Source organism: Podarcis bocagei (genome assembly GCF_964188305.1).
Source record: "Podarcis bocagei genome assembly, chromosome: Z".
NCBI lineage: Eukaryota > Metazoa > Chordata > Lepidosauria > Squamata > Lacertidae > Podarcis > Podarcis bocagei.
In genome coordinates, this window is record NC_138140.1 from 53595198 (window position 1) to 53619422 (window position 24225).

Genomic DNA, 24225 nt, shown 5'->3' on the forward strand with positions numbered 1-24225 from the left:
TATGAGGAGGAGAAAAAGAGGAGGAGGGAAAAAAGATTTAAATCTTTTTTCCTTTTTTACAGAAAGGATGCTTGCATCCTCTTCACACTGACAACCAGAGGAAGGTTTCCATTTGGGAAGAATAAATTTTTACAGATCTATCAAAATGACTCATTTGGTTCTCAAATTGCTACTTAAGCTTCAGGCAGACAAACAGACAGAAGACTAAACCAGGGTGATCTGATTTAAATCAAATCATGTTTAAATCACGATTTAAATTACTCGTCCGTAAGTCTTGATTTCAATCACTAGTCAGTATGACTGATTTAAATCTCCCCCCCCCCCTTTTTTACAGAAAGACTCATTATTGCTGGTATCGTCTTCATATAGACAACCAGAGGAAGGTTTCTTTTTTGGAAGAATAAATTTTCAGAGTGGTTTTTACAGTTATAAAAAATGAGTGATTTGGTTCTACTCTTAGAAATACATAGACAGATAATGATGAAATGATGGTGAATTTAATAAGTTAATTTTCTATTTGGACAACTTTTCTGCTGTACTTGATTAGAAGGGGGAAATAATCATTTCCTTCATAACAATTTAAACAATTCATTTCACTAAAACAATAACATAATAGCAAATGTATCCATTTTGGTTAACTGATGTGGTTAAATGTTTTTTTAAAAAAGAAAAAACTTAAGACTGAGTTTTAGCACACATGAATAACCTTTGGACTTTTGTCACTGAAACAGAAAACTATCCACATTTATTATGCTATTTATAACAAACTTAGTTGGTCTCTAAGGTGCTACTGGACAATTATTTAATTTTTATATATATTTCGACTGTGTCAGACCAACATGGCTACCTACCTGAATCTATGCTATTTTTGTGATAGATAAAGGACAGGAGAAAACTGGGCCAACTTATTTGTAGACCATCATTCCTGTTTATAAAAACCAATAATAATAATAATGAATTGAAAATCTTTGGAAAGATTTTTCCTCCCGAAGCATTTTAAAAGACATTGGGTAGTGAGTGGGTGCTTCCTGCTAGAGACCTGCCAACATGGCCAGTGGTCTAACTCAGTATAACGCAAGCTCAACCTAGGAAGCTGCCTTCTACCAAGTCAGACCATTGGACCTATCTAGCTCAGAAGTGTCTACACCAGGGGTCAGCAAACTTTTTCAGCAGGGGGCCAGTCCACTGTCCCTCAGAGCTTGTGGGCGGCCGGACTATATTTTGAAGAAAAGAAAAGAAAAAAAGAACGAATTCCTATGCCCCCCAAATAACCCAGAGATGCATTTTAAATCAAAGCACACATTCTACTCATGTCAAAACACCAGGCAGGCCCCACAAATAACCCAGAGGTGCATTTTAAATAAAAGGAAACATTCTACTCATGTAAAAACATGCTGATTCCCAGACAGTCCGCGGACCTTAGCTTGCCTCCCCTTGCTTTTAGGAGCTTGTCTCCATGGCTTCAGAACGATTATAACTATAGGGTATTGTCAGGGAACTGCCATCGGAGCTAGAGGCGGAGGGAAGGCTCCAGAGGGATGCCGGAGAGGGTCCCAGTAGGGAGAGAGGCAGCCCATCTGCTGGGGAAGGAAATCAGCGTAACACCCGTGGAGAAGGGGGGCAGATGGGGGAATCAGAGAGGAGGCTCCAAGACTCCTCGCCGGAGACCAGCGGAGAGAGTACGGGTACTCCGTTGCCCACACCCTCCCTCCGCAGAAGACTTCCGCGCAGGGAGAGTAGGAGGAGACTTGGCGTCAAACAACTTTTATGCTGGAAAAGGTTTAAGAAACGCCCACTGACGGATTCTGCCAGCGACTGAGACAGTCACGATGCTGGAGGCTGTTCAGTCAGAAAGGGTTTAACCAGGTAACCTCGCCAGCAGTGGCGGCAACTTACGCACGAGCAACCCCTAAATCCATTACAGGTATGTAGACTGTTACATTGGACCGACCGTCAAGGTCCATTTTCTGCAGGGAATGGAAGTGAGAAGGAAAACTCATTCCAGAACCCTACACCCCCTGCAGCAAAATCTTTATTTTATTCCCTATCTATGTCCTCCATGGCACCCCAACTCTTTCTGGTGTCCAAGAACAAATTTAGGTCCCAATCCCTTTCCCTGCATTCTTTCTGAATTTAAGACGGTAAAGCAACTAAGAGACTTGTAGAACTTCTAGTTGCTCCTGGGTTCAAAAGTTTCTTGCTCTCAAGTCTGAATAATGCAGAACCTAAGCAGATCAACCCACCGACCCTTATCCTATAGAAAATGTAACACAATATTGCGTATTTTTCCGACTATAAGACACCCCATGTATAAGACACCCCCTATTTTTGGCGACTCCAAATTAAGAAAATACCCCTCAGCACTACCTGTGTATAAGATGAGCTCTCAATTTTAAACCTAATTTTTTGGTAAAAAACCCCCTAGTCTTAGACAAGGAAAAAAATGGTACATGTTGGACTATTATCATGAACAGTGCTACTGTTCTAAATTCTCAAGATATTGTTTGGAAGGACCACCAGTGTTTTAATATGCATGGCACTTACTGAGAAACGGCTAAAATAAAAGAAGACTGCTCTGTGCATTTGAAGAGCCATTTTTAATTGCCAAAGGTCACACACGTACACCACTGGAGACAATTTCTAGCACTGCTTTTTGATTTAAAGTGGTATGGCAATAGAAGCATCAAACTGAGGAAAGTAGATATATTATTGTGATGGTGCCAAGCATTCCCCCAAGTCATGTGACGGAGCCTAGTACCTAGGGATTATAAATGCACAAGACCGCCATGGTCTCTTCCCTGGCTGTTCAAAGCTATGGGTGCATGAAGGGGAAGAGCTGTTCCCTGTCAAGAAATTTTGCCTCCCAGTCAAAGCCTGACAGGGGTCCAAGCACACAAGGCCTGATCTAGAAAGGTTGGGAGATCTCGGTCTCTTCAGCCATAGTATTCGGGGCCATTGTGAGGAGAGTGGCTAGGATGAGGCAGTGTGCTAAAGTGGTGCGAGAGATCGGCTAGGTGGGTGTTCAGCACCCTGAGCTCCTGGCTGATGTTGTCAACGCTGCACCGCATGGTTTGGAAGGTGTGGAGCAATTTCTCCAGAACATAGGGGTCTGTCGCCATAGTCACCGGCTGGTTATTTGGCAACCTCCGACTGATAGTGGAACGGGAGGTATAAATATAACCTGGGCCGATCCTCTGAGGGGATGGGAAATTAAAGCACCGGAGAGGGCTGACAGCCACCCCATCTCCCTGCCGTGAAGCTTCCAGAGCAAAGTTGCGCAGGAAACCACCCTTAGCTCCCTGGTCTTCCCCGAGATCCCGAGGCGGAGGAAGCATGCTTGGGGAGCAGGTGCCATCCATTAAATCGGTGTGGAAAGGGGTAGTAGGAGAGTCGCCTGAGGAGCGAGAGGGAGCGCGAATCCGGGACATTGGATCGTATCCGAAAAGGATCTTCCTTGCGACGGAGGAGGCGGGCTGGAATTCCTGAGGGCAGAAAGGCGAGGCAGCGGGAGACGAGGGGCCGAAGATGGAGGGTGGCAACTCAGGCAGGAAGGTGTAGGAGGCCGGAGGCTCTGCAAAGGAAAACATGCATGTCTGAAGCCAGGGGCGTATTTGCGCAGAAGGTGAAATATTGTCAAACAGAGCTAGTCGACACGTAGCATTAAGTGTGCTCTACGTAATAGCGAAGGGGAGGGGAAGACAAACCATTCAGACTTGTACTAGACTAGCAGGGACGTCCAACTCTCAGTAGATTGTGATCTACTCACAGTGTAAAAAAACTGGCAGGGATCGACCTGTTGTTGTTGGGCAGGCCAAAGTTGTTGAGCTTTTTTTTCAGAAGCAAATGAATGAATAGAATGGAATATATGAATGAATAAAACATGAATGAATGAAACGGAATATATGAATGAATGGAACTGAAGGAGCATTGCGATATGCACAGAATATAATCAAAAGTCAATTATATAAAACACAGCTTAGGGCCCTGAATCTGCAGTCCGATAGTAGAACTTAATTGGATGGTCCACTTTTTGTTGCTAGGAGGCAAAAGCTTTTTGGGAAAGGCAACATTATTGAGCTTTGTTTAGGAAGCCAATGTTGTTAGGCTTTTCTTTGGAAGCCAAGTTTGTTGAGTGTTTTTTGGAAAGGCAAGGTTGTTCAGCTTTTCTTAGGAACTCACAGTGGTCAAGCTTTTTATTAAGAAGGAAGCAGTAGTTCAGCTTTTTTTATTCTTTTTTTTAAAAAAATTGGGGACAAGGAGACCAGATACCAGCCAGGAACACCCCGCGATCTACCAGTAGATCATGATCTACCTGTTGAACGTGCCTGATATAACACTGAGTGTGCTCTACGTAATAGCTAAGGGGCGGGGGAAACAAACGATTAAGACTTGCGCGAAAGGGATTAGTCGTACGACAATCAGCCTAAAGCATTAACCTGGAGGGAAGCCCTCCAGGAGAATCATGCTTCCAATCATGTGCATTTGACATCGAATGTAGCAGCCAAGCAACCCACTCACCTGTGGCTGTTTGTAGAGAGAGATGCCTCCACCAGGTGCCTGGGTCAAACTCCTTTTTCTGCTAAGGTAGCCCCTAAGTCCTTCTCCAGGGAGACAAATGCCCAGGACATCTCATCCAAAATGTCTCTTTTTTGAGAGGTGACAGAGGGTGTGTCCATCCTGCTCAGAAGGGTAGAGGATGTGCTCCTTGCGCACCGGGGCAAGGAGGGGAGATGATTGAGGCATTCATTCCACATTGTTTTAAGTTTCCCTAGGGGGGACCAAAAGTGACTCTTCGTCCCCTAAGCAACTGTGCATACAATGAAACCAGCTTTTCAGGGGAACTTACACCACTCTCTTCCTAAGTCAGAGGTCACAACACCTGAGAAATCCATTTCCCCCCTTCGTATTAGTAGAACCACAAACTTCAGAAGTGCCAACTTAGCGGTGTTCCAGAGGCATCAGACATGGGAAATAAAGACTTAACTAATATATATTTGTTAATTGATTTTCAAATTGAGCCTCGTTCCAAAATTTTGCAAGACAGTCAGAACATTGGTTTTCAACATCGGTATGTCAAAGTTTAAAACTGACCAATTGTCCTTTTGAAAATCTGATGGTGCACCTGATGAAAATCTGATAAACTTATTGAGTCGATGAAATTGTAAACAACATTAACCTTCAAGGGCACAATACAGTTTGTTTTTGAGGCAAGAGACTACTTGATTCAAAGAGCTAAATTTCATTCACATAAATAGTACATTTTGTACTGCACAAAGTATGTGGACAGAAAGACTACTGTGCTGAAAACACTGGTATGGATGAGTACGAGGTAAGATGTGGTTATGCTTGGGAAGTCAACAAGGGCATAACAGAACCTGGGCCTATTGGGCAAATCAGTATAAATCTGTAAAAGTACAGAATACCGTACTTTCCCGTGTATAAGATGCCCCCATGTATAAGATGACCCCTATTTGTTTGAGCCCCGAATTCAGAAATAAATAATGGCAACATTCTGTGTACAAGACAACCCCCAATTTTGAACTATTTTGGGGGGAAATATAGTCTTATACACGGAAAAATACAGCAAGTTGCTTTAGGGTGCTGATGCGAAGACAAGTCTACAGAATGCCATGTGATTAAAAACAGCACCAAATTACCAATTTCTAATTTAAAAAAAATATCAAAGGGGTAAGTGTGCTATTTTTGCACGACCAAGTTTACTGTTCAAGACCAAGGAGCATTTAAGAAGCAGGGATCGTCTTCTCTCTGATTCCTATTTTAAATGATTAGTGGAAAGTAGAGCCCTCGAAGAATGGAATATACTAAGGCTGAGAATATTGTATCTAAAGCCCTGAGACTATTGGCTGCCGGCAGAAAGATATGCAGAGACAAGTCAATAAGAAGTCAAACCGTCTTTGTGTTTAATTACTCATTCTGATGAAACAAAAACCATTCATACATCACCTGCTATGCTTCCTATAGGGACGCGAGTGGCGCTGTGGTCTAAACACCTGAGCCTCTTGGTCTTGCCGATTGGAAGGTCGGCGGTTCGAATCCCCGCAACGGGCTGAGCTCCCGTCGCTCTGCCCCAGGTCCTGCCAATTTAGCAGTTCGAAAGCACACCAGTGCGAGTAGATAATAGGCACCACTGCGGCGGGAGGGTAAACAGCGTTTCCATGCACTCTGGTTTCCACCATGTGCCGGAAGCAGTTTAGTCTTGCTGGCCACACGACCCAGGAAACTGCCTGTGGACCAACGCCGGCTCCTTCGGCCAGAAAGCGAGAGGAGCGCTGCAACCCCAGAGTTGCCTTGGACTGGACTTAACCGTCCAGGGGTCCTTGACCTTTTTATCTACCTCTAAGTCCTATCTCTAGCCCCTATCCCTATCCCCTATCCCTAACCCCTATTTATTTATTTTTTATTTTATTTATACCCCGCCTTCCCCGGCCAAGACCTGGCTCAGGGTGGCTAAAGTCAAGTATAAAAACAATTCATTAAAATACAACTTAAAAACAGGATTAAAATACAACTTAAAATGCAGCCTCATTTCAGTGGAAGCCCAGATCAAAAACTGTTTGGGGAGAGAAAACGTCAAATCTTCATCAAGGCCAACTATCCAGACTGGTCCTACGTGGGCCAGAAAAAAGCCAGGGAAGTCCCAAATAGGGGTTCCATCACATAAGGAAAAGGAAAGAGGGGAAGTGAATCAGGCTGATTCCAAGCCAAAGGCCAGGTGGAACAACTCTGTCTTACAGGCCCAGCGGAAAGAAATCAGATCCTGCAGGGCCCTGGTCTCATGAGACAGAGCGATCCACCAGGCCGGAGCCAGAGTTGAAAAGGCCCTGGCTCTGGTTGAGGCTAATCTAACCTCCTTAGTGTCAGGGAAGAGTTAGAGTTAGGAGTTTCCAATTTCCCAGAGGGAGAATGTTTTCCCCAAGGTGGGGGGAGGAGAGCAGTGCATCTAACAGAAGAGAGCAACAGGAACAACAGAGAGGGACTGGCTGTTCCCAGAAAAGGCAAGGGTTAAGTTCTAGTTCAGATTCGGAGGAGAGATACAAGCCAGCTCTAGCCAGGTTAGAAAAAAGAGCAGGTAAGTGAAGGGAAGGGCATCTTCGCCATTTTGAGGGTGGCTGGTCACGGAGAAGCAGAGCTCAGAAGGTATCTGAAATAAGTGACTCTGAGGAATAGTAGTTAAAGATAAGAACCATTTATAAGTTTGTTAATACGCAATAAAAAGTTATAAAAGAACAAGAAGTGTTTGTGTGGTGATCTGAAGAGGACAACGACCAGTCCTGACACTTAGGGCCCGGGACCTCTAGAGTATTGCTATTTATGGACCTTAAGGTTCTCCGCGGGGCATACCAGGAGAGACGATCCCGTAGGTACGAGGGTCCTATGAGTGCCGCAACCCCATAGTTGCCTTGGACTGGAGTTAACTCTCCAGGGGTCCTTAACATTTTTACCTATCCCTAACCCCTATCCCTATCTCTAGCCCCTGTCCCTAACTCCTATGAGCACCGCAACCCTAGTCACCTTGGATTGGACTGAACAGCACAGGGGTCCTGTACCTTCACCTTATGCTTCCTATGGGAGAACTATTAAGAAACTGCGCTGATTTTGTTCACTGACTAGAATTGCTGAGAAAATAAATGTCAACATAATGCATAAATCAACGGCATTATACATGTTTGACCACATTTAGTCATGGGACATTCCTGAAAGCTCATCTGTAACAGCAGATAAATGCATCATCCTCCAAAGGCTCTGGCAACCATTATTTCCATTTTATACTGACTTGTTTTTAAGAGACGATTTATTGTTTGATTTTATATCAGAGTTTATATTTGATGTTAGCCGCCCTGAGCCCGGTCTCGGCAGGGGAGGGAGGGATACAAATAAAAGTTGTTTTTTATTATTATTATTATTATTATTATTATTATTATTATTATTATTACTCTTTCCAGTGAGGAAAACCTTTGAGCTAGACCCAGGAAGGGGAGAAGGGTGGATCAACAGGCGAGCGGATCACCTTTTGCACAGGTTCTCTTACCTTCTTTGGTCTTTGGAGCAGCTGCAGCCAGTTCTCTCTCCGAGGAGGGGTGCAGCATGGCCGCCGGGCCAGGATCCTGACCCTCGGGATCCTCCAACCTCTCCTTTGGTCGGCACGCTGGGTCACTTTGCTTTTTGGCAAGATTAAGGACGTTCGGGGTGATGGACGGGCGCTGAATTGGTGCTGGTTTGGAGACCAAAACAGGAGATGGTGGCCACTGTCTTTTGGGTGAACTTGGATGAGACTTTTGTCTGATGAGAAAAAGGGATCAATCAGAGAACTGCACGGCACAGAAACATGTACAGCTACCGTATTTTCCAGTGCATAAGACGACCCCTATTTTTTGAGCCCCAAATGAAGAAATAAATAATGGCAACATTCCATGTATAAGGCGAACCCCAATTTTAAACTTACAAAATGGGGGGGGGGATACAGTCTTATACATGGCAAACTACAGTGTATTCTGGAGCAGGCAACTCCTTAGCTCCTAATTCTTTAGTACAGATAGGAAGTTCTGACTCTGGGGTTAAGGCTGCATTTAAATAGATCCAGGTCTACTACCCCTTACAGCACTTTTTTACAACAGTGAAATAGAAGAGGGAAATTTGCTCAGAAATCTTTACTCATCGAAATTATAAGGATCAACAGAGCTTAGAAAATTACTGTATATTTCAACAGCCTTAAGAACTACTTAGCAAGGGAAATCATACCTAAACTGGGAGCTGGGGGCCCTGTAATACAGTGGTTCGGCTGCTTCCTCCTGGGCCGTGTCCAGAAAGTGTGTGGGGGGAACCCCTGGGCTCTCACTTGTGGGGTGCCTCTTCCCCCATGCTTTTAAACATCTATATGAAGCTTCTGGGAGAGATCATCAGGGGGGTTGGGCTGGGCTGGGGGTGCATCAGTATGCAGATGATACCCAGCTCTACTTCTCTTTTAAATCAGAACCAGTGAAGGCGGTGAAGGTCCTGTGTGAGTGTCCGAGACAGTTGGAGGATGGATGGCGGCTAACAGATTGAAATTGAATCCTGACAAGAAAGAAGTACTGTATTGGGGGGAAAGGGGACCAGCTGCGCAGCTTGGGGGTGATCTTGGACCCATGGAGGCACAGGTCCATTCTGTTTCCAGGGCAGCTCCATCTGGTACGCAGGATAAGATCCCACTTGCTCGCAGACTGTCTTGCCACAGTGCAGCATGCTCTGGTTATCTCTCACTTGGAATCCTGCCATGTGTTCTACGTGGGGCTACCTTTGAAGGTGACCCGGAAACCGCAATGCGGCAGCCAGACTGGGAACTGGGAGGGGCCACTGAGACCACATAACACTGGTCCTGAAAGACCTGCATTGGCTCCCAGTACATTTCTGAGCACAATTCAAAGTACTGGTGCTGACCTTGAAACCCCTTAACTGCCTTGGCCCAGTAGACCCGAAGGAACGCCTCCATCCCAGACGCCAGGGTCCCTCTCCATAGGGCCTTCTGGCGGTTCCCTCCCTGCAAGAAGCGAGGTTACAGGGATGCAGGCAGAGGGCCTTCTCAGCAGTGGCACCCACCCTGTGTAACGCCCTCCCATCAGATGTAAAAAAATTAAACAACTATCAGACATTTAAAAGACATCTGAAGGAAGCTCTGCTTAGGGAAGCTTTTAATATTTGATGAATTAATGTATTTTAATCTTTTGCTGGAAGCTGCCCAGAGTGGCTGGGGAAACCCGGTCAGATGGGCGGGGTATAAATAAATAAATAAATAATTATTATTATTATTAAATTTTCATTTGGATTTCATACTAGCACATGTAAGAAGCTAAAGGAAGATTATGGGCCGAATCTGACCCCACTGAGTTTGACAGGAAGGCTTACAAACCAAGGTGTCAACTCACCCCCACTTCCTCAGTTCTGCCAGATCCCGTCCATAACAATATAGCATTTCTGCTCACGTAAAGGTAAAGGTAAAGGACCCCTGACAGTTAAGTCCAGTCGCAGATGACTCGCCGGTTGCAGAGCTCATCTCGTTTTACTCGCCGAGGGAGCAAACATTTGTCTGCAGACATTTTTTCCAGGTCATGTGGCCAGCAGCTTCCAACAAAATATTAAAATACAATGATTCATCCAATATCAAAAGCTTCCCTAAACAGGGCTGCCTTCAGATGTCTTCTGAATGTCATATAGTTGTTTATTTCCTTGACATCTGATGGGAGGGCATTTCGCAGGGCGGGCACCACCACCGAGAAGGCCCTCTGCTGCTTCCCTGTACAGTGGTGCCTCGCAAGACGAAATTAATTCGTTCCGCAAGTTTTGCCGTCTAGCGAATTTTTCGTCTTGCGAAGCACGGTTTAAACGGCTTAACAAAGTCGCAAGACGTTTTCGTCTTGTGAAGCAAGCCCGTAGGGAAATTCGTCTTGCGAGGCAAATCGCGGACGAAAAAACCTTTCGTCTAGCGAGTTTTTTGTCTTGCGAGGCATTCGTCTTGCGAGGTACCACTGTAACTTGGCTTCTTACAGGGAGGAAACCACCAGAAGGCCCTTGGGAGAGGAACCCCGGCGTCCGGGATGGAGGCACTCCTTCAGGTCTACTGGGCCTAGGCAGTTGAGGGCTTTCAAGGTCAGCACCAACACTTTGAATTGTGCTCAGAAACGTCCTGGGAGCTCAAACGCAATTGTCCCTTTGTTGATGAAGAGGAGAACAACCAAGGGGGGCAGGGAGGACCAAGCTGGTTTTACTCTAGAGTAAGATTCGTGAAGAGGAGATGAATAGAAACCTGATTGCGGCTGGAGACGGAGCACGTTTACCCACGTTGGCAGGAGAGGGAGACCGCCTGGGACTGGGCAAAGATGGCGACGGAGCGCGTCTACCGGTAGACAAGGGCTGCTTTGCGGGCTCCGATTTCTGTGGGAATAACAGACACATACTGGTAAGCTGCCGCTTTCTAAAAGGCAATCAGGACATAAGGAAATGAGAAAAGCAACAAGCAATTTGTATTGTAAAATTATCCAATAATAATAATAATAAAAAAAACAACAACCTAGAAAGCTTATACTTAGCTGGTCTTTAAAGTGCTACTGGAATTATTTTTTTAAAAAAATGGGGAAAGATTCTTTCAAAGACTGTCTTAAGACAAAAGACTTAATTCTCTTAAGGGAGTTCTTTTTGGATCATCTTTTAATAAAAATAAAAATATATTTCATCATTATTAACAACAACAACATATTATTTATACCCTGCCCATCTAGCTAGGCTTCCCCAGCCATCCTGGGCCACTTCCAGCAGAATATTAAAATACAATGACAATTCCGACAATTCCGCAGCTGAATATAGGATATGTGAAGCTGCTTTAGCTGTTCTGAGCTCCAGCCAAAGGACCTACCTGATCTCCCAAAGAAGGATTTCTAAGTTAAATTCATAGATGATGACAGTATTGGACTTCAAATACGCTACCTGAAAGACACACTGCCCTTAGGAGCCTCCCAAAGTGGCTGGGGAAACCCAGACAGGTGGGTGGGGGGATAAATCATCATCATCATTATTTTAAAAAATTGTCCTGTAGCACCTTAGAGACCAACTAAGTTTGTTCTGGTCTCTAAGGTGCTACAGGACAATTTTTTAATTGTTTTATTAATTTCTCATGCGTCAGACCAACACAGGTACCTTATTATTATTATTATTTTAATTATTATTATTATAGTGGTACCTCTACTTAGGCGCACCTCTGGTTACGTATTCTTTGTGATACGCATGCAGCAAACCCGGAAGTATTTTTCTGCATTTCGCCGTGCATGACTGCGCAGAAGCACTCTACCGCGCCACACGCCTGCGTAGAACAAGCACCTCTGGTTGTGGAAACCTCGGGATCCGACTGGAGCTCCAGAACACATCCCATCCACAACCGGAGGTACCACTGTGGTGTTGTTGTTGTTGTTGTTGTTGTTGTTGTTATAATATAAGGCTCTCCCTCCAGCCCTATAAGAACTTTCTTGTTAAGCTCTTCAGTTTGAACAGATATTAGTAACTGAAAAAGACCGAATAAACCAACACAAAAATATAAGATTCAGGTAAGTAGCTGTGTTGGCGTGACGCAGTCAAAACATAATAATAATAATAATAATAATAATAATAATAATAATAATAATAATAATAATAATAATAATAATAATAATAATTGTCCAGTGGCACCTTAGAGACCAACTCAGTTTGTTCTGGGTCTAACCTTTACATGGGCATGTGCCCATCTTCCGATACACAGAAACCGAAGTCTGTATAAGAACTAGTATGAAAGAGGCCTCCCAACGTTCTCACAGGCCCATATAAGAGCAGCGCAAACAGTTGGGCCTGATGAGCATTTACTGTTCCCAACCCTAATCCTGCAGAAAGCCATCTAATTGGATTTGAATTTGATCCTAACTTGTTTTCAGGAGGTACTGTATTTTTCGCTCTATAAGATGCACGAGACCATAAGACGCACCTAGTTTTTGGAGGAGGAAAACAAGAAAAAAAAGATTCTGAATTTCAGAAGCCAGAACAACAAGAGGGATCGCTGCGCAGCGAAAGCAGCGATCCCTCTTGCTGTTCTGGTTTCTGGGATAGCTACACAGCCTGCATTCGCTCCATAAGATGCACACACATTTCCCCTTACTTTTTAGGAAGGAAAAAGTGAGTCTTATAGAGCAAAAAATACGGTAATTTCATTATTGCTTGATTTTATACCAGTGTTACCTATTTGGTGTTAGCCTCCCTGAGCCCAGTTTCGGACAGGGAGGGCGGGATACAAATAAAAGTTTATTATTTATTATTATTATTAACCAGACCCTGATAGATAGTGGGAGGGTGGGGCGAGGTTTTTCTCCAAAGGGTAGTAGGACTCAGTGGGTATGGTCAACCTGTGGGCGACTGTGAATGACTGCAATTAGTCCAAAAGGAAAAAGCAAGGGAGAGTATGCAGATGACCAAAAATAGCTGAAAATAAATTAAAAAATGGTCCAGTATGACCTTAGAGACCAACGAAGTTTGTTCTGGGTATAAGCCACAGGTTGGGGATGCCTGGTATAAGCTTTTGTGTGCATGCACACTTCTTCAGATACACTGAAACAGAAGTCACCAGACCATGATATATAGTGGGAGGGTGGGGTAGGGTATTTCTCAGAAGGGTAGTATGAGATGGGTGATTTTATGGTTCCAAAATGGAAACCTTCCTCTGCTTGTCCATATTGACTACAAGTATTAATCATGGAGGTGCAGGTCTGTAATCCTTTTTTATGGAAAGGTTCAGCCTTTCTGGCATCCTCTCAATATGGATAAGCAGAGGAAGGTTTCTGTTTTGGAACCATAAAATGCCTTTTTTTCCAGAAAGGTTTGACCATGCTGGCATTCTTTTAATATGGCCAAAAAGAGGAAGGTTTCCATTTTGGAACCATAAAATCACCCATCTCCTACTACCCTTCCAAGAGAAAACCCCGCCCCACCCTCCCACTATATATAAGGGTCTGGGGGCTTCTGTTTCCGTGTATCTGAAGAAATTTGCATGGACACAAAAGCTTCTTTTTTTAAAAAAAAATTATTCATTTTCCAAACAATTTTATACAGTCAACAAATATTTTCACACTCATTCTTCAATTTTTGACTTCCCTCAGTTTCTCTGTCAATCTTTCGTAAAATTTCTATTTTGTTAACGCATTTCAAAACATAATATTGCCTTTTAGAACTCCTTTTCCTCTTACTCTCTTTTTTGCCCTATTTCTTACTATCTCACAGAGTCTCTTCAAAACCAACAAGCGTTGTCTGTACATCACATATGTTTTTCAGATATTCTGTAAATCTCCCCCAGTCCTCGATAAACTTTTGGTCTTTCTGATATCAAATCTTCCCAGTCAATTTATCCAATTCTGCATATTCAGTCAATTTCCTCCTCCATTCTTCCACTGTTGGAATTTCTGCCTGCTTCCATCTTTGGGCCAGAAGTATCCTTGCAGCAGTCACTGCGTATTGAAACAGTTTACAGTCTCTCTTATTAATTTCATTTCCTACCATTCCTAATAGGAAGGCCTCTGGTTTTTTAACAAAGGTGTATTTCAACATCTTTTTCAATTCATTGTATATCATTTCCCAGAAGCCTTTCACCTTTTTACACTCCCACCACATATGATAGAAAGTGCCTTCTTTTTCTTTACGTTTCCAACACTTGTTGCATGTTTTGTACATTTTAGCCAGTTTAACTGGCGTTATATACCATCTGTAAACCATTTTCATTACATTTTCTTTCAACGCAGTACATGCCGTAAATTTTAACCTTTCATTCCACAATTTCATCCAGTCATCATACTGTATATTATAACCAAAATCTCTTGCCCAGTGTATCATTACTGATTTTACCTCTTCATCTTTTGTATGCCACTCCAACAACATTTTATAGAATCATAGAAGAGAATCATAGAATCAAAGAGTTGGAAGAGACCACAAGGGCCATCGAGTCCAACCCCCTGCCAAGCAGGAAACACCATCAGAGCACTCCTGACATATGGTTGTCAAGACTCTGCTTAAAGACCTCCAAAGAAGGAGACTCCACCACACTCCTTGGCAGCAAATTCCACTGTCAAACAGCTCTTACTGTCAGGAAGTTCTTCCTAATGTTTAGGTGGAATCTTCTTTCTTGTAGCTTGGATCCATTGCTCCGTGTCCGCTTCTCTGGAGCAGCAGAAAACAACCTTTCTCCCTCCTCTATGTGACATCCTTTTATATATTTGAACATGGCTATCATATCACCCCTTAACCTCCTCTTCTCCAGGCTAAACATGCCCAGCTCCCTTAGCCGTTCCTCATAAGGCATCGTTTCCAGGCCTTTGACCATTTTGGTTGCCCTCCTCTGGACACGTTCCAGTTTGTCAGTGTCCTTCTGGAACTGTGGTGCCCAGAACTGGACACAGTACTCCAGGTGAGGTCTGACCAGAGCAGAATACAGTGGCACTATTACTTCCCTAGATCTAGATGCTATACTCCTATTGATGCAGCCCAGAATTGCATTGGCTTTTTTAGCTGCCGCGTCACACTGTTGGCTCATGTCAAGTTTGTGGTCAACCAAGACTCCTGGATCCTTTTCACATGTACTGCTCTCAAGCCAGGTGTCCCCCATCTTTTATTTGTGCCTCTCATTTTTTCCCCCCAAGTGCAATACTTTACATTTCTCCCTGTTAAAATTCATCTTGTTTGTTTTGGCCCAGTTCTCTAATCTGTCAAGGTCGTTTTGAAGTGTGATCCTGTCCTCTGGGGTGTTAGCCACCCCTCCCAGTTTGGTGTCATCTGCAAATTTGATCAGGATACCCTTGAGTCCTTCATCCAAGTCGTTGATAAAGATGTTGAAGAAGACCGGGCCCAAGACAGAACCCTGTGGCACCCCACTAGTCACTCTTCTCTCTTCTCTCTATCCAAAAATAAATCCAAAAGTTGCCGAGGACTCCATATTTAAAAATATCCAATTTAAATTCAGCTGTACAAAACAAGTAGAGGGGAGAATAGAACAAAATAATTTTTAATAGTCCAGACTGTTCCCCTATCAAATTAAAAATAAAAATGACAGGTAAAAATAACAGGGAATATTTTGTTAGTTCAAATCTTGGTTCACTTAGTTCCAAATAAGAATAGTGTCCTTCATACAGCCTGTTAGGTAGCTCTTTCTCATTTCATTCCACGGATACACATAAAAAGGAACCAATTACGAAGGTAGAGCCTTCATTCATCCTTCCCGTAGTGTTTAAACAGTTAAATTTATTTAAAAGCAGGGGTAAAGAATAGTGAGACAGTAATTTATGCTGCCTAGTATTGACTTTCCATGTTTTACTTATGGCTGGGTAACTTTTCCTTTCCGTTAAAATGGAGGCACAAAAGTTCTACTTTGTTGCGCAGTTTTTTTATTGAAAGTGAAAGTACCGAGAAGTATCCTTTCTCTTTCAGACCCTTCGTTATATCGAGAGCCTTTTAAAATCCTAAAATAGTTACCCTCTGCTCCCTCCTTTAGTTATTCCCTTCTTATGCAACTCTTTGTTACTTTTTGCAACAGTTTATATCACTTTTAGCAAGTTTTTTAAGAGGGAGAAGTTCTAGCCGCTTGCTGAGTTACCAACCTCCTCTCCACGCTCCGCTCATAGTCTTGCGTCGTTCTCCGATTTCAGATGAAAACTGACCTCTTTTTCCGCCTTCTTTTCCCAAGCCTTCCTTTTGTATGCTCCAATTATATTCCAAAATCCAAATTTGGCTTAGATTCTTTATTTTTGAGAATCGATCACTCACCCTGCAAGCCTGGGGCTGCGCTCTCGAGGGTGAGACAATGGCTTCCCCTGTGCCTGCTTTCTCCGCCCGCCGTTCTCTTCACTCCTGTTACGGAGTTACCTGACGGCCGGGCGATTTGCAGATGGCTCCGCTGGGCTCCTGACCCTCTGGTTTCCCTCCAGAGGGGTTGGGGGGGCTATAGCGCCCTGTAGCACCCCCGTTTACCCTCGAGAACCCGGACTTTCTCTCTCCCGAGAAAGTCCCACTTGCGTCGGGTCCGTGGCTCGACCGGAAGACAAAAGCTTCAACCCATAGCAAACTGAGTAGGTCTCTAAAGCACTGCTGGACAATTATTATTTTTTTATTACAAAAATAGAAAAGGTTCAGAAACAGGACTGTACTATTAAGAGTATCTGGGACATCATCCTTAAAACTGCGGTGAGAGAAGCACTGTTATCGCCCTATCAAAACTATCAAGAGATCCATCAGCTTTGAGGAAGCTATTGGTATTTTTATTGAACCAACGACCCGCCTGCGGTCATCGACCCAAATGCCGCCGACCCACCTGCGCCATTTCTGGCGAAACGTTTTCCGACGGAGAGCCGGCCGCCTTCAGTCGGTCTGTGCTGCGGCTGCGCATGGGCACTTTGGGTGCGTGGGCCGGGGAACTGACAGCACTGCCGGGAGCTGAATGGGGACAGAGGAGATATTCTATAAAGTTGGGAATTTGGCAGGGCAAACAGATCGCCGAGGGGAAAAGCAGGTGGAGAAAGAGGACAGAGAGAGAAGGAAAGGAGAGACTCTCAACTCCGGCCCTCCAGATGCTTGGGACTAAAATGCCCATCATCCCTGACCACTGGTCCTGTTAGCTAGGGATGATGGGAGTTGTAGTCCCCAAACAGCTGGAGGGGGCCAAGTTTGGCTACCACTTAGTTAAGAGCAGGCATGGCCAAACTTGGCCCTCCAGATGCTTGGGACTACAATTCCCATCATCCCTTGCTAACAGGATGAGTGGTCAGGGATGATGGGAATTGTAGTCCCAAACATCTGGAGGGCTGGAGTTTGCTTATGCCTGCTCTAAACTGTGTTTTATATCATCAACTTTATTTTGCTCTGTGTATACTGTCATGTTCCTTCGGTGCTACGTCTTATGGCTGACGCAAATAAAGGTTTCATTCATTCATTCATTCAAGAGATCCGGGAGACAGACCGCCACCATTTGAAGCACACAAACCACAAGAGGGAAAAGAAGAGGGAAAAGAAAACAGAAGGAACAGGCCATTAAAATGAAATGCTTTCCCCACACAAGCAACAGCGAAAAATGTTTTTTGTTCTAGGTTACTTGTCCATGAGGAAGGCAGCCATAGTAATTCATCACGACTGTTAAATCAGGATTCTTTCATATATCTTTTATGAGAAGCTACCGTACCTTTCCGTGTATAAGACTAGGTGTTTATTGCTGGTATAATCTTAATATTTACAACCAGATGAAGGTTTCATTTTTGGAATAATAAATTTTCAGAGTAGTATTTACAGTTATATGAAAAATGACTGATTTGGTTCTACTCTTAGAAATACATTGACAGATAATGATGAAATGATGGTGAGTGTTGATAATATTAACGCTTTCTATTTGCACAACTTTTCTGCTGTACTTGATTGGAAGGAGAAAAATAATCATTTCCTTCATAACAATTTAAACCATTTATTTCACTGAAGCAATAACATGATAGCATAGGTATCCCTGTTTGTTAACTGATGTGGTTAAACTTGTTTTGTTGTTTTTAAGACTGAGTTTTAGCACACATGAAAATCTTAAAACAAATCCTTCTTTCCTGATGAACAGCCTTTGGACTATAATGTAACTCAAATAGAAAATCTTTAGTAAGGTTATATCCTCCAAAAGCCTTTCATTTTAAAAATCTGATTTAAATCAAAATAATCCGATTCAAATAAAAAAAAAAAAGATTTTATTTATTTATTTTAAAAAATCATTGATCCACCCTGGTTAAGAAAACAACATAGCAGCTGTGTTTGAAATGCAATGTGGCGGGGGGAAAGGGGTATAAGGGAAGGCATTCTAGCTTCTTATGGAATCAAAAGGAATTCGGGCAAAATCTGCTGCCATGCAGGCATGTGATTTGTACCTCCCTGGCACACAGGCCCAATATGGTTCCCACAAGGGATTTTCACCAGTGTCCCAGAAAGAACACAGATTTTCAAATTTCCAGCAGCAGGTCTAGCTGCAGTACAGTGGTCCCTTGATTCTAAAATGCCTCAGTTCTCAAATACCAAAACCCGGTAGGAAGCGTTCTGGTTTCCGGACGTTTTTTGGAAGCCGAAGGTCCAACATGGCTGTCAGCGATTATTTCTGGGGCGCCTGCGCCAATGAGAAGCCACGCCTTGGTTTTTGAACATTTGGACTTCTGGAATGGGTGAAGTTTAGCGTATTGTTTTTGCTCTTCTTTTGGCATTTTGGTTTTTTTAAAAGGCTTTTTCAGTTGATTTTAGTGACTGTGTGAACCCAGTTCAGCTCCTGATGGACTGATTGTGTGACTGCAGAAATGGATAAAAGCCCCCCATCCAAACAATGACTTTAGCTACGGATGGATGGATTGTTTTGGAACAGATTTCCAGAACGCTTTAAGTTTGAGAACCAAGGTTTAGGGAAGTTTTTAATGTTTAATGCTGTTTAATGTGTTTTTAATACTTGGTTGGGAGGAACCAAGGGTGGCTGGAGAAACACAGCCAGATGGGTGGGGTATAAATAAATAAATAAATAAATAGGTACCACTGTACTCAACTTGACTTGTGACAGCCCGGTTCCATGATGCCAGGCGCACGGGCAAATCCCTCTCGCCATTGCAGTAGCATGTGTCACACTGGGCCTGGAGGGGTTGCTGTGCTAATACAGTGGTCCTTTGGTTTTCAAACTGAATCTGTTCCGGAAATCGGTTCCAAAACAAAAGTGTTCGAAAACCAAGGCGCTCTTTCCCATAGAGAGGAATGAAAAACAAATTAACACGTTCCAGGCTTTGAAAAACAACCCCCTAAAAACAGCCATTTCACATGAATTTTGCTATCTAACAGGACCACTGAATCATCAAATGAAAGCAGTAAGCAATGTATGTACTGTACTATAAAAGAAATGAAAAAGCATGGTAGGTGATAAAAATTAAAATTACTGTACTTTTCTGTGTGTAAGACTAGGGTTTATTTATTTGAAAAATCATGCAAAAATGGGGGGTTGTCCTATACACGGATACAATCTCCCCCCATTTTCTTAATTTGGAGTCCCCCAAAATAGGGGGTGTCTTAAACACAGAAAAATATAGTAATTTTTTTCTGACCTGCACTGGCGATAGTCATTATTTGGATGGGGGGCTTTGATCCATTTCCGCAGTCACACAATCCATCCATCCATCCATTCGTAGCTAAAGTCACTGTTTGGATGGGGGGCTTCTATCTATTTCCGCAGTCATACAATCAATCCATCAGTAGCTGAACTGGGCTCCACACGGTCACAAAAACAAATCAACCGAAAAAGCATCAAAGCAAAATAAAGAGCAAAAAAAGTGCCAAACTTCATCCGTTCCGAAAGTCCGTTTGACTTTCCAAAATGTTCAAAAACTGAGGTGCGCTTCCGATTGGCGCAGGCGCCCCCAAGTACCCAACAGCCGAATTTGATATTCGGCTTCCGAAAAATGTTCGAAAACCAGAACACTTCCTTCTGGGTTTTCGGCGTTTGGGAAACAAGGTACCACAGTATGTCCCATGTTCTGCAAAGTGGGCATCCAGTGAGTGCGTCCAAAGACATAGGGATGAATTTTGTCTACCCAGGCTAAGACTCCCAGTCTGCTATCCTGCGTACGCGGAGAAGGTCTGCCCTTCCGTTCTGCCCTGAAGAGGAACAGCTGTCAAACCTGGACTTCCACAGCATGTCCTTCCTCGTTATAGATTATACCCCCAAATTCTCATGTCCTCACACAGTCCTACATAGGCTTGAAGGTACCCTCCCCGTTTTTAACATCTCCGACAAACGTTTGAGGTTTTTTTAGACCAGGCACCCCCAAACTTGGCCTTCCAGCTGTTTTGGGACTACAGTTTCCATCATCCCTGACCACTGGTCCTGTGAGCTAGGAATGATGGGAGTTGTAGTCCCAAAACAGCTGGAGGGCAGAGTTTGGGGGTGCCTGGATTAGGTTTTCCTCTCATTTTGATGTTTCTACGGTGAACCCCTTTTGTCTGTCCTTGCTATATCTTTCACTGAGTTGGAAGGAGAGGTTTAATAAGCGCATTGGCCAGATACACCACTCCTAACACATCATATGTGTTAAAAATCACTGATTTTTTATCCACCCTGGTGCCCTGTTACCTGAGGGATCTTGGCCATCAGCTGATAAAGTGGCAGCACTTTTACTCCTAGCTAGGGAGGCCTGGGTGGGGGTAAGCAGGCGGCTGAGCACGTTGCTCTCCAGAGGACTGACCTGGGAACGGCGAGCTGGAGGGCGGGAAGAAACCAAAGAGGATTGCAACAGAAAATCCAAAACAAAGCAAGCAGCCTAATGAAGCAAAGTATGGGAGACTATCGCAAGTCAAAGTGCATTTAGAAACAAAGAACATCATGGAGAGACAGTGAGAGCCTACACCAGGGGTCAGCAAACTTTTTCAGAAGGGGGCCGGTCCACTGTCCCTCAGAGCTTGTGGGAGGCTGGATTAGATTTTTTTTGGGGGGGGGGGGGAATGAACAAATTCTTATGCCCCACAAATCACCCAGAGATGCATTTTAAATTAAAGGACACATTCTACTCATGTCAAAACACGCTGATTCCCAGACTGTCCGCGGGCCGGATTAAGAAGGCGAATGGGCTGGATCCGGCCCCCGGGCCTTAGTTTGCCTACCCATGGCCTACACTCACATATGATTTAAAACACGTTATTCTTAAGGGAAGCTGAATAATTTAAAAAATTGTAAGCCCAATTTATATCAAAGCAAGAAACAGGTAAAAATACATGTTTTTGAAATCTGTTTTTCAGCCATCCTGCACTGCTAGTGCACAAATGACAGACATACAGTCCTCCTGCGGAAACCCCACTGATGTTAAGTATGCCTGCACATTTCTTTTTCGTCTTAATGTAGTTAATGCAGGCAAAGATCCTGGTGGATTGGCGCGCTTTACATTAACAGTGGACTACTGTTATATTTGAATATTAAACACAGTGGTACCTCAGGTTACAGACACTTCAGGTTACAGACTCCGCTAACCTCGGGTTAAGAACTTTGCTTCAGGATAAGAACAGAAATTGCGCAGCGGCAGGCCTCATTAGCTAAAGTGGTGCTTCAGGTTAAGAACAGTTTCAGGTTAAGAACAGACCCCCGGAACAAATTAAGTTCTTAACCTGAGAGGTACCACTGTATTCTTAGCAATAAGACCAGAGTTTATTTAAAAAACGGCTTTCATTAGCAACCAATTTTCCCACTTCTCCTGTTTTTCGGGCTGGGCGTTAATCTGTTTCTTGCACCTTTCTGCTCTGCTTGCAAACCTTTGGATTCTGGCTGCTCAGAATTCAGAGGAACTTTGTTATTCAGTCTGTTTAACGAAGAACTTCTTTTAGTTGAGCCTGCAAGGATAAAATCGTGCCACGATTAGCTTTGCATCTAGTAGCATGTATATCAATCAAGCCAATTACGAAGATTGACAGAAGATGATTACGCTCTTTAATCTGAATTGCAATGTGTATAAAATTCCACGTAGATGGAAAGAGGAAGCACATTCTCGATTAATTCAGAAAGCAATTATTGCTGGGTCGAAATTTCTCAACCACTTTTTTTTAATTGACAGGGCCTGTGAACTACCCTTTCTAATTGGCTACAACCCTAATTAGCTTTGTAAATGCTCTATTTCACAAATACAGTCTTGTGCGCAAGAGGTCAGTATCCCAATGCTAGAAAATCTACTGAGCGCTCATGAATTATCCCATGAACTACCATCTGAGGGGGCACCGCTCTATGCAGAAATACTCGTGGACCACTGTCTGCTGACTGCAAGAACAGTGGAGGAAATTAACATCAAATTAGAAAAGGTAACGTCTCTCCTGACGGAATTGGTGCTCCTGGCAGCCAAAAATAGCCCACTCAGTACTAAAGAGACCGACCATAGTGTTGCCCTCCCTCTAGACCATTATGTACAGGGATGCAACCGGTCTGGACTTGATAACCAAGAGACTACAAATACTAAAAACAACAAAAGCGAAAGTAGGGACCTGTCAGGACTGGTCGTTGTCCTCTTCAGATCACCACACAAACGCTTCTTGTTCTTTTATAAAACTTTGTATTGCGTATTAACAAAACAATCTTATAAACGGTTCTTAACTATTCTTCCTCAGTGTCACTTCTTTCAGCTACCTTCTGAGCTCTGCTTCTCGGTGACCAGCCACTCTCAAAATGGCGAAGGGGCCCTTCCCTTTGCTTTCCTGCTCTTTTTCCTACCCTTCTGGCTAGAGCTGGCTTCTATCTCCCCTCCTCCGAATCTGAGCTAGAACTGAACCCTGGCCTTTCCTGGAAACAGCCGGTCCCTCCCTCTTGTTCCTCTTGCTCTCTTCTGTTAGATTCACTGCTCTCCTTCCCCCCTTGTCGAATGCTTTCTTCCTCTGAGAAACTGGAAACTTCTAACTCTTCCCTGACAGGACCTGATCCTACAAAGCACTCAAGTAGCTCTGGATATATATCCTTTTAATGGTATGCTGCCTTACTGGAAATCAATCGACAGTGTGAAGAGAAACTTTAAGCTTTTACTAAATATCCATTGCAACACTCTGATCGCGATAAACTTGCTTTGCACGGACCCCCAGCACACTAGACTCATGCTGACATTTTCTGACTCAGCTACCCCTAAAATGCTACTGAAATATAGGGCCATATACAGGACTATAATATTGTTTTGAGGCGTGTTTTTAAACACACAGAACGAAAACAACTACTGCCAAACTTGTCGTATAGCCGGACCGACCCCAAGCAATCAGCACCCTCTCTGCCGAAGGGCTTTCGCCATAGGGCCATGATTCATTCGGAAGGGCCGTCAAAGATGAATATGTGCGATGAACCCAGCTGCAACACTCACTTGGAAAGGAAAACATCAGACCAAAAAGGTCAAACACAGAAAGAACGCCAGCCCAATCTAGATACAGTGGTGCCTCACAAGACGAAATTAATTCGTTCCACAAGTCTCTTCGTCTTGCGAGTTTTTCGTCTTGCGATGCACGGTTTCCCATAGGAATGCATTGAAAATCAATTAATGCGTTCCTAGGGAAACCGCCTTCAGACCAGGTCCGGGGACAGTCTGTCCCCGGACCTCTTCTGAAGGCTGGGGGGGGGGGGAGCAAGGGCTTTTCTTCCCACCCCCAGCATTTTAAAAAACCCCGGGACAGCGGAGGACTTCTCCACTGTCCGGGCGATCTTAAAATGCTGGCGGGCGGCATTTTAAAATCGCCCCGGGACAGCGGAGGACTTCTCCGCTGTCCGGGGCGATTTAAAAGCCCCTGGGAAGGCAGGCAGGGGGGAGCAAAGACTTTTGCCCCCCGCCCGCCTTCAGAAGAGGTACAGGACCTCTTCTGAAGGCTGGCGGGGGGCGAAAGTCTTTGCTCCCCCCTGCCTGCCTGTCCCGGAGGGCTTTTGAAGGCAGGCGGGGGGGAGCAAAGACTTTCGCCCCCCGCTCGCCTTCAGAAGAGGTCCAGGACCTCTTCTGAAGGCTGGCGGGGGGGCGAAAGTCTTTGCTCCCCCTGCCTGCCTGTCCCGGAGGGCTTTTGAAGGCAGGCGGGGGGGAGCAAAGACTTTCGCCCCCCGCTCGCCTTCAGAAGAGGTCCAGGACCTCTTCTGAAGGCTGGCGGGGGGGGGGAGCAAAGACTTTCGCCCCCCGCCCGCCTTCAGAA

General features: G+C 44.2%; 1 protein-coding gene and 1 long non-coding RNA gene across 8 annotated transcripts in view; one reads left to right on the plus strand and one right to left on the minus strand.

The window, feature by feature from the left end:
• The window catches only part of LOC308579380 (uncharacterized protein), an 85892-nt gene that overhangs the window by 22977 nt on the left and 38690 nt on the right, over positions 1 to 24225 (minus strand). For 3 of the 7 annotated variants that reach the window (XM_081180398.1, XM_081180399.1, XM_081180404.1), the window contains 5 exons: positions 21820 to 21918; positions 20672 to 20797; positions 16862 to 16983; positions 10802 to 10929; positions 8051 to 8301 (listed from right to left, as the gene is read on the minus strand). In XM_081180398.1, coding sequence (XP_081036524.1) covers positions 8051 to 8301; positions 10802 to 10929; positions 16862 to 16983; positions 20672 to 20797; positions 21820 to 21918 — 726 coding nt within the window. Of the gene's footprint in view, positions 1 to 2578; positions 3572 to 8050; positions 8302 to 10801; positions 10930 to 16861; positions 16984 to 20671; positions 20798 to 21819; positions 21919 to 24225 lie in introns of those variants that run through there. The other 4 variants (XM_081180403.1, XM_081180400.1, XM_081180401.1 and 1 more) reach the window with 4 other exon arrangements.
• The window catches only part of LOC308579451, a 71409-nt gene that overhangs the window by 9323 nt on the left and 37861 nt on the right, over positions 1 to 24225 (plus strand). The gene's annotated exons all lie outside the window — the stretch shown is intronic.